This window comes from Vanessa cardui, chromosome 18 (assembly GCF_905220365.1).
Source record: "Vanessa cardui chromosome 18, ilVanCard2.1, whole genome shotgun sequence".
Classification (NCBI taxonomy): domain Eukaryota; kingdom Metazoa; phylum Arthropoda; class Insecta; order Lepidoptera; family Nymphalidae; genus Vanessa; species Vanessa cardui.
The window spans coordinates 9,919,151-9,930,517 of NC_061140.1; the positions used below are offsets into that span (position 1 = coordinate 9,919,151).

The following is an 11,367-nucleotide window of genomic DNA, read 5'->3' on the forward strand; positions in this document are numbered from 1 at the left end:
GGAGATTACTAGTCCTGAATAAACTTTTGTCTGTTTATATTTTATGTTACTTTTTTTGCTTTTTATCAATTATTTAAAAATCTACTAATTAAAAAGTGTTCTGGCAACATTTAACATATAAAGTTTAATATACAAAGCAATAGCAAATATCTGCCTTGATTTTGTTATTTTGTGTATCTACGTCAGATGAAGATGTAGAAAAATATTGGTTCCTAATTTTGAATCGGTTGTGTGGATAGAAATAATGCAATACCACAATAGACTTCTGAAACAACATGATAATTACCTATGTAATATATACATAGATGAATAATTCATAAATAAAGAAATTTCAAAGGCAACAATTATATACCGTATATATAATAATTATATATTTTGCCAAATTAGTCTGCAATTTAGCTATAATATTATTTTATTTAAAAATATTCGAGGATCCAACGTGTATGTGTTTAAACTCAGAGAACACAAACAGCTGATAGTCAAAATTTAAAAGTCAGATTTAGCTGGCAGCAGACTGTCACTGTCATATTTTCATTCATATTTCATATGAATACAGATTTATCCCTCTATATAGTAATTTTAGTCAAAACTTAATTTTCTTGTACTGTTGTCGTGGAATATACTTAGTTTAAATATTGTTGCAAATTATTGCGAAATTTTAAAATGGATCAGTGGCTTAGTGAGGGTTTATCGAAAATATTAGATTTTGAAGTCCCTGAGGATCTTATAAAGTATGAATTATTTAATGAACACATATGCAGAATAATTTCGGACTTTAATTAATAACTCCTTTTTCAGATACATATTGTCGATAGAAAATGAAAAAGATTTGAATGAATATCTCAAAACTTTATTAGACTTCGAAAACTCTCAGCATAAAAACTTTTACTTAGAATTGATCAAAAAGAAATTTCCTTCGAAAGGTTAGTTTATACATTTATTTTTCGTTATATTGTAACTTTATGTTGTCTTACAAGATATCTGTTTATATATCAGTTCTTATAATATTCAAGGAGGAACTCAAACAAGACAACAGAAGAAAAAAATTGCAAAAAACAAACAGCAGCAAGATTTTGTGAGCACAGACACAAATACACAAAGCCAAGTAGTTGAAACAGATGTTAAATCTAAAAAGAAAACAAAGTATGTCAACTTGTATTCACAAGAGGGAAAAAATGCTCAAGTTGTTTTATTAAAAGGTTTGTATATCTTTTTAATAAGTTATTCAATAAATTTTGCACATCACCATGCAACATGTAATATCATATATTATATAGTCCAATCCAACCTACTGTTATAATGATTGAATAATCATTGAACAATTTTTACATATTCCTTATCACATATTTATTTGTTAATTAACTACCGGATTAAATACTAAATAATATATTAATGAATTAAAATTATTTGATATTGAGATTGATTTGGTGAAGTATAAAAATTTTAACAAAAGGAAAAACAGAACACTATTTCAAAACAAATTAATGTGCACTAAGAAGTAATAAAAATAATTGCATATTCAACTTATTTTTAGACTCCTCTTAAGTAAGATGAAATGAAAAATATGATTAAAGTCGATTTATATAATGTATTTATAGTTATTGTTATATTTGGAGCCGGTGTCATTATTCAATGCTCAATATTTTTAACTATTTATTACATTTACAAAAATGACATTGTATCGCATGGTTATAAATTTAAATGCAAAATTCTGAATCTCTCTGAATTATTTTTCAGGTCGACATCATTGTGACTGCCAGGCATCAAAACATGAACTTATCAATAACTGTTTGCAATGCGGTCGTGTTGTTTGCAAACAAGAAGGTTCGGGGCCATGCCTTTTTTGTGGGAATTTGGTGAGTCTTAATAGGAATTTGTACTAATTATCGAAACATAGGGGAGCTTGTTTTAGCATTATATTGCAAACAATTGCAGAACTTTACAATTGCATAAATAATCAAAATTGGTTAGCTGGAAATCAAACTGTGTGTGGGATATAACACAACACACACACAATATGCACTCTGCACATGCACATGAATTCTCTATATGTACTCTCTCTCTCATAATCAGATAGAACAGCCATTCAAGAAGACCAGAGAAGTGCAGACATGGAAACAATAGCTTTGAGTGCTTTTCGCGGCTCATATAAACTGCTGTTATTAAAAATTAAATATTCAGGCTTTAGATAATTTCTTAGCAATAACAATCCAATGTTTTTAGCTTGGCCACAGACTTTTATAGATACTTACATATATGAAACAGTTAGTTATTAAGAAGAAATTAGTAATAAGTATTTATTACATATGAAAATATTATAAATGCTGGTTCATTTAATGCAGGTGTGTACACCAGAGGAGCAAAGGGAAATTAATGCAAAGACTAAGTCCAGTGCCAAGTTGATGGAGTCCCTCATGGACAGGAGTCGCCCTAAAGGTTGGGAGGCAGCTGTCTCGCATAGAAATAAACTGCTTGAGTATGATCGTACCAGGTGAGTAAAGTAGTATATACCTATAACCAATAACACTTTAAATTACTATGTAATGCTTAAACTTAAAAGGGGTTACTGAGTACTGTTGTTTGGTAGAATGACTGATGAGTGGGTGGTACCTATCCAGACGGGCTAGCACAAAGCCCTACCACCAACTAAATTTATGCTTAACACTTAATAACGAACCTCTAAAATGCGACCGAAGCCGCAGGCGACTAGTTAAATATAAATGTTAGGTATATATGTCACAGTAAGATTACAAAATTCGTTAGATTACAATCTATCTCGTCAGATTGTAAACTGTCGAAATATTTTGAAATGTGATGCAATGCAACGCATTATTTTTCGCTATATTGTAATCTTTCGATGGGAATCGGTCAAATTGTGAACTGGCGAAGAACGGAATGTATCTCGTGCGCTGATTGGTTGAACGTTATGTGCCCCCCTGCATCCGCCATATTATTTCACTGTACAATTCAAATATCGTTCGACTATAATCTATTTCACGTAATTGTAAACTGTCGATAGATTGTTAACGTGTATTCAATGTACAATAATACAAACAATTTCGAAATTAAAAAAATATTTCGGTAAGTTTAGAACTTTTGTAATTTAATTGTAATTTACTTTTTAGATTATAAACTACCGAATATGTGACATATAGGTCGCTCTTACAATCAACAACAACAACAACAGCCTGTAAATACCCACTGCTGGGCTATAGGCCTCCTCTCCGTTTGAGGAGAAGGTTTGGAACATATTCCACCACGCTGTTCCAATGCGGGTTGGTGGAATACACATGTGGCAGAATTTCAATGAAATTAGACACATGCAAGTTTCCTCACGATGTTTTCCTTCACCGCTGAGCACGAGATGAATTATAAAGACAAATTAAGCACATGAATCAGCGGTGCCTACCTAAGTTTGAATCCGCAATCATCGCGTTCTTACCACTGGACCATCTCGACTCTTTGGGCCATCTCGACTCTTTGCTCGCTCTTACAGTAAGACCGGCCTATCGGGAAGAGCTATCTACATATAAGCTTATAAAAATTAAGCAACAAATTAATATTTATTAAATGTGGGATTGTTATATGCGTGGTGTTGTAGCGAGCGTCGAACGCGCGTGACGGACGACGACAGCGACTATTTCAACGCCAACAGCGTGTGGCTGAGCGGCCGCGAGCGCGAAGCGCTGCAGCGCTACCAGTCCGCGCTGCACGACAAGAAGCACGCCTCCAGACTCCACAAGAAGATGACCTTCGACTTTGCCGGTTAGTTATAGTACGACACAACTTAGATGTCGCATCGGCTAAATTCGTAAAACCGATCACATCCGAATTAAGTACGCTATCCCAAATTATCAATATTTATTTCTCACGCGAATATGATCTTTGCATAAACGTAATAACTTGTAATATCATATGACCTAATATATTCGTCAATTTGACGCGTCGATTTACATGCACTTGCTTTCTCTGACGCGTGAATCTGTAGCGACGAATAGCGTCGTATGGCGCGATAGGGAGCTATTTCTATTGGTTGTGTAAATCGGCAGTAATCGGTTTTATTTTCATTCCATTGCATTTTCCGATGCTACATCTAATTTGTGTATTACTATACACACTTCTACGCCATTATCTCTCGGTATGTATATGGAGTCGAGATGGCCCAGTGGTTGGAACGCGCAGGGCCGTATTTAGGGGAGGTCAACCAGGGCAACTGCCCTGGGGCCTCCACATGAGAGGGGGCCTTCACATGAGAGGGGCTACAGTTTTCAGCAAGTTAACAAATACTGAGATATAGTCAAATTATAATAATGTTACTATTTAATATTTTAAAAGTTACCGATACAAATACGAAACAAATCATAGCTTACTTATTGAAATAAAAAAAAAATTAATTCATAATAATATAATTATTAGGGTGTTCACGCTTCTGTTTGTCTAGAGCCCTCACTGCTTTGTGGCCCCGGGGCCTCCACACCTTTAAATCCGACTCTGAGAACGCGTGCATCTTAACCGATGATTGCGGATTCAAACCCAGGCAAGCACCGGTGTTTCATGTGCTTAATTTGTTTTTGTAATTCATATCGTCCTCGGCGGTGAAGGAAAACATCGTGAGGAAACCTGCATGTGACACATTTCGTAGAAATTCTGCGCATGCGCATTCCTCCAACCCGCATTGGAACAGCGTGGTGGAATATGTTCCAAACCTTCTCCTCAAAGGGAGAGGAGGCCTTTAGCCCAGCAGTGGGAATTTATAGGCTGTTGTTGTTGTTTCTCGGTATCCTCAACTTCAGAATATTTATTCACTTTATTTAATATATCTCGTCTTCATCGTCTTCCATTTACAAAATATACTGAACAATTAGATCTTTGTTACTAAAACTGCGGAGAGTGGAACTGGTTTTGGTGTTTTTTTACCCCCTAAAATCAGGGCCATCTTTAACCTTTTGGAAGCCCTGGGCGTATTAGGATAATGGGATTGGGATTCCCCTATGACATTGACAGAATACTATTATGTGAGGATAGACAAAGAAACTTTTATTATTCTTCAGTTTACGAATAAATAATGCTTTGTTGTAACTAGGTATTCCATATAAGTTACTGATTGATACCATCGAAAATATTATACAGAATCTTTATTTTGAAAATATGCAGATATTTTTATTTGATCTGAGGGCCCCAAGCCTAAAGTGCCCACTGGGAAAGAGGGGCCTGCTTCAAATTCCAACAACGACAATCCTCGCACAAAATTAAATCGTTTTTAATGTCTAATTATAATATTTGTATTTGTAGGACGCCAAATTGTGGAAGACAATACAATAGAACATGAAGTTGATGAGGATCGTATTCGCGACATAACGAGCAGTAGCGCGACCAGCGTTCAAATGCTGCGACCAGACATGCTGGCTGACTCGTCCGACCGAGACGTCGCGCCCGGTGTGAACGCGCCCATGCTACAGGTACCTCTGCCATACAGATTCAATTTTATGTACATTGTATATCAATCTATTATTAAATCAAACATAATTTGCTTCAATATAATTTAATAATAATAAAAAATATAAATGTAAATGTAAATATTGGACAACATCATATACATTACTCTGATCCCAATGTAAGTACCTAAAGGACTTGTGCGATGGAAAATCAGAAGTAACGACAGCACCATAAACACCCAGACCCAAGACAACTTCAAAAACTAATGAACTTTATTTACATCGGCTTGGCCGGGAATCGAACCCGGGATCTCGGAGTGGCGTACCCATGAAAAGTGTGTACCGGACACACTACTCGTCAAAAATAATTGTCATAGACAAAATATTTTGTGTATTAATTGGTCATGCTTGTGTCAACTGTACTAGGTAATCTTATGATAGAGTCTACCGCTACGCTACTAGAGCATTGCATGGTGCTGGTTTGACGAATGAGTTAGCCAATCAATATGTTCAAGTGCCAATAATGTAGATAACATACTTAGATTTAACTCTTTGCTGGCGTTTATTACAAATCCAAATGGTTTACTGATGCTATCAATAAGAATTATTAAAAACTGTAAATTTAAATTTAGAATTGTTTAAAGCTGTGTAAACTTTTATGGATTAATCAATTATATAAAAAAATTGTGAACATGCACAAGGAATATAACTCTCAGTCCAGGTCGGTGTTGATTGGTCGGTGATGGTGATGTATGAAATGCTTAAAATTTCTTATGGCGTCCATGTGTAATGCTCACCATTACCATCATGTAGAACATTTGAACATCCTATGGTACATAAAAATGTGTGTTTAGAACTCTAATATATAACAACCAAAAACAATTTTTTTTTTCATTTTTGCATTTCATTCAATAAATAATATTCTTTCGTCCTTCCCAAGTTTGATGAATCAGTGGAGTACCAAAGTTACTCGTCAGCTGCAAAGTCGAGCTGGGCGCAGTCGTCTCGTATCCAAGACCTCGAGCTGCAAGAGATGAGTGATACGGGCAAGTGTCTGTCGATGCACCAGCCCTGGGCCTCCTTGCTCGTCGAGGGGATTAAGTTGTGAGTATTGGTAAATCATAAAAAACTTTGTAGCATCTGACGTGCCTGTCTCAATCTATACTTCTATAGTAATATTATAAATGTGAAAGTTAACTGTTTGACGTTCTTTCACTACCAAACCGCTGAGCCGATTTTGATGAAATTTGGTGTGCAGCAAATTTGAACTCCAAGAAAGAACGCAGTTTTACTTTTTTTGCCTGATAACCAACCCCTAAAACGCGAGTGAATGCGAGGACAACTCAACAACAGCCTGTAAATTCCCACTGCTGGGCTAAAGGCCTCCTCTCCCTTTGAGGAGAAGGTTTGGAACATATTCCACCACGCTGTTCCAATGCGAGGTGGTGGAATACACATGTGGCAGAATTTCTATGAAATTTGTCACATGCAGGTTTCCTCACGATCTTTTCGACGATAAAGCCAAATTAAGCACATGAATCAGCGGTGCTTGCCTGGATTTGAACCCGCAATCATCGGTTAAGATGCACGCGCGTTCTAACCACTGGGCCATCTCGACTCTAGATGGCACAGTTGCCTGGACAACTAGTTTTCTATAATCTTCTATGATTATATTGATTATATTGTATGAAATTATACATATCTGCTTTTATAATTGAAATTGGAAAAAAAGTACTAGGCTAGTACTCGGCTGCTCAAATGGTGACGGTCGTGAATGAATCAATGTAAATATATTAAATAAGTATTGGTAACAACAAATCAGCCGTTTATCTTCTATTTAATAATATATCTGTAACATTTAATTTTCAATTAAGAAAATTCATAACTTAGTTTGGCATGTGCTTTCAATATGGCACTGAATAAATAACATCTATTACTATATACACAGGAACAGCGTGGAATATGTTCCAAGCCCTCTCCTTAATGGGAGAGGAGGCCATTAGCCCAGCAGTGGGAAATTTACAGGCTGTTCAAACTCAAACTCAAACTCAAATTCCTTTATTCAATATAAAAGCATTACACTTACTTATTGATTGTCAAATTAACACTACCACCGGTTCGGAAAAAGGAACACCCTGACCTGAGAAGAACCGGCGAAAGAAACTCAGCGGGTCTTTTTTTTTCTGTTATTTTTTTTTTTGTCAAATTTATATGGTACATAGTAGTATATGATTAGAAATAGCTAGGAGGCGATCGTTTCTTTCCGAAGGTGTGCTATCAAACACTGTTGTTACTTTACTTTACTATACTATGGCAGGCACGAAGGTCGCACGTGGTACACGAGTCACCGCGGACGGTTGTGGGTGGCGTCCACCGCCAAAGCGCCCGAACCCGCCCTCGTGCGCGCCCTGGAGGACCAGTGCCGCGCCCTACACCCTGGTGACCATATACCTCTTATCTTAAGAGTGACGTGTATAGTGCGACACAACTTAGATGTAGCATCGGCAAAATTCGTAAAACCGATCGCATCCGAATTAAGTACGCTATCCCAAATTATCAATATTTATTTCTCATGCGAATATGATCTTTGCACAAACGTAATAACTTGTAATATTATATGATCTAATATATTCGTCAATTTGACAAGTCGATTTATATATACTTGTTTTCTCTGACGCGTGCATCTATAGTGACGAATAGCGTCGAATGGCGCGATAGGGAGCTATTTCTATTGGTTGTGTAAATCGGCAGTAATCGGTTTTATTTTCATTCCATTGCATTTTCCGATGCTACATCTAATTTGTGTCGTACTATACATGGTTTCTATTTCGAAAACATATATGTTTTATTGTGTTATTTTTTCATTTTCTTTATTTTGAATTGTTAAACTGTTAAGTAAGAGCTGAATGTATTTTTGATATGGAAGTCTCCTGATACAGGTATTTTGATATTTACTAGGAGATCTCAAAACCACTTGTAACTAGCTCATTAAGAAACGAAATAAAGGTTATTATTATTATTATTATATGTGCTAATATAAAAATGTTGCTTCCGTTTATAGATAAACAGTTCAAGTTTCCTTCCTTCTATCCAACGGGATGTCTTCTAGGCTGCGTCAATGTGGATGATTGTTTAGCTCAAGAAGAATATTCTAAGAAGTAAGTATAAATATATACTGTAACCAACCATTCAAGAAACCTCAACGGACACTGATTAACAAAGTTTCAGTTAATAAATATATAAAGATAAATATGAGACAACATCATATACATTACTCTAATCCCAATGTAAGTAGCTGAAGCACTTGTGTTATGGAAAATCAGAAGTAACGAGTACCACAAACACCCAGACCCAAGACAACATAGAAAACTAATGATCTACATTGACTCGGCCGGGAATCGAACCCGGGACCTCGGGGTGGCGTACCCATGAAAACCGGTGTACACAACCAAGATATTTTAAAACAATGTAACTGACAGTCATTAATTTGGTACCACCATGACAACCTAGGACGGATGATCCACCTTTTTACTATGTTTGAAAGGTGACATCAATCAGTTTTCGTTCTACAATAATACATAATATATGTAATAGGCTATTTGACTGGTTTTTAAAATCCATTTTATATTATTTAGTAGAAGTTAAGGAACCCAATAAAAGATGTTTATTTCTAGTACATATTTGCCGAAAAATATCATATTAAAAATTCCATATTTAAATAACGCGCAAAAACGCTATTTGGACAATATGGCGCTGCAATGGGGTCGGTGACGTAACTTTCCTGTATTTTAATCTGTGGCACATATAGTAGAAAAGCAAAGTTTACAAGACAATGACTTCATCATAAGCCCGGCCAATAAGGAGCGTTTTGTGTCACGTGACAAACTTTTAAAAGAATGCGTTTTTATTTATGGATTTTTGAATAAATTAAGTATTATTTTCAAATTTCGCCAGTAAATAACCATTTTTAAACTCATAATATACACTGATGACAATAATTCACAATTTATTTTTCGCATTGTCAAATAGCCTATTCTAACTGGTGGTGTGATGTTTTGCAGAATTGTCTAAATATGTTATTAGAGGTTATTTGCCATTAAATCTTCTATTATTAATATATAAAAATATTAGAACATTTGATTAATGATCCCAATTTTTTATTATATTATTTTCTGCAGATATCCCGATGGTGAAAGTGACAGTCCCTATGTGTTTATTTGCTCCAATCCAGTCAGCTTGCGGTTGCGGTTCCCTGTAAAAGGACAGCATAAGATTTGTAAGTGTTGGAATACTACAAAAACTCTCCTCACAATTAATACTTTATCTCTCCTGAAGTGGTTTACAATCATAACTGATACAAGATTGATTATTTTGCTCGATCCTTCCAATTCGACGTTTAAAGTAAGAATGACTATTTCAAGGCTTACTCCTAGTATTTAATGTTTACACGCCCCTCTGACTGTAGCAACATCCGGTTTCGATCCATTTTAAAAACAATTTAGTTTAGTCAAAACAGGATGTTGACAATCAACGCAAATTGTAACAACTAGTTAAATCGAATTATTTATGCTGATAATACTTTAATACATTAAAACAATAAAATGTGATCATATTAAAATAAATATGCTAACATAAGTACCGTCCGCAAAATATTTGTACTCACTAAACACTTACTTCATTTTACATATGTTTTAGGTAATATTTTGTGTCGTTGGAATTAAATAGTAAACAATAATTAAATTAAGATATTAGTCATAAAAAGTACGGCAAAGGATTTATGGCATATTATAAAATATCTCATATATGACTTCTTTGATAATCTGAAAAATTGACTCATTATTTTATGGAGCAACTCCTTATTTCCTCGTTAACGTAATGTGGTTTTGACTTTATGAGTATAATATTAATAACGAAGGCGGTTCAAAATAGATATCTAAAAAGATAGTCGTTATTGGGAATGCATTTAATATGAATCATGCATAGTTTAATGAGGGTCGGCGTGACTATTTTAATATTTTTTTAAATTAAGGTTGGCGTGGAATTACTTTAAACGCCACATATAAATTAAAGTATCAATAATCAAATCGATAATCTAAATGTTATATAATGTAATGTTACGATGCTTCACTAGTCCTGTCTATCAAAAATATAAGTAACTTACATAATATACTAATAATGAACGCTACACCTAGGATTACTTAAATTAAATATAATACTTCTCAATATATATCCTGTAATGTTATGTATGTACGAAAAAATATTACTGATTTTATGAGAAAATGTGATACTCATAGCATTGGTACAAGGAACAAACACAAACTTGTTACTCCTGTTACTCGACTGCATAGAGTCAGTAACTCTTTTGTGGGGCAATGTATACGGTTTTACAAAAGGATCCCAGAAAGTGTTCAAAATGCCTCTGTTGCCAAATTAAAAAAATATATTAAGGAACGCTTGTGTGCAAAAGGTTAATTAATGAGTTTATGATTGATAGCACACCTTGGGACTGAAACGATCGCCTCCTGGCTATTTCATTTCATTTAAATTGTTTATATAACACTTGAGACAAAAAAAAAACCCGCTGAGTTTCTTTCGCCGGTTCTTCTCAGGTCAGGTTATTTTCTTTTCCGAACCGGTGGTACTGTTTCAATTGACCATCAGTAATAAAGTGTAATACTTCTATATTGAATGAAGCAATTTGAGTTTGAGTTTGAACTAAAAATTTGACTCGATTTTTTTTACTTTAAAACTCTTTTTTTGATTACAGATACCTTAGATAAAACAATTCATCAAGCAGCTGTAAAATGTATACAGAAAATGGCCAAGATGCAAGCCGAAGAAGCACATGCAGGCTGATTCATTGTTATTGATTTGTTTATTTATTTACTTGTGTAAGAGAAATAAAACAATTATTACATTAAGAAAATAATTT

At 34.7% G+C, this 11,367-nt stretch overlaps 1 protein-coding gene across 1 annotated transcript; it reads left to right on the forward strand.

The window, feature by feature from the left end:
• The first annotated feature begins 519 nt into the window (after window positions 1-519).
• Window positions 520-11,356, forward strand: LOC124537420 (activating signal cointegrator 1). The gene is made up of 12 exons (XM_047114257.1): window positions 520-731; window positions 799-923; window positions 1,014-1,199; window positions 1,738-1,856; window positions 2,343-2,491; window positions 3,602-3,765; window positions 5,293-5,459; window positions 6,376-6,539; window positions 7,753-7,874; window positions 8,497-8,593; window positions 9,614-9,711; window positions 11,203-11,356. The coding sequence occupies exons 1-12, from the start codon at window positions 664-666 to the stop codon at window positions 11,289-11,291; spliced, it is 1,548 nt and encodes a 515-aa protein (XP_046970213.1). The 5' UTR covers window positions 520-663; the 3' UTR covers window positions 11,292-11,356.
• Window positions 11,357-11,367: the final 11 nt, after the last annotated feature.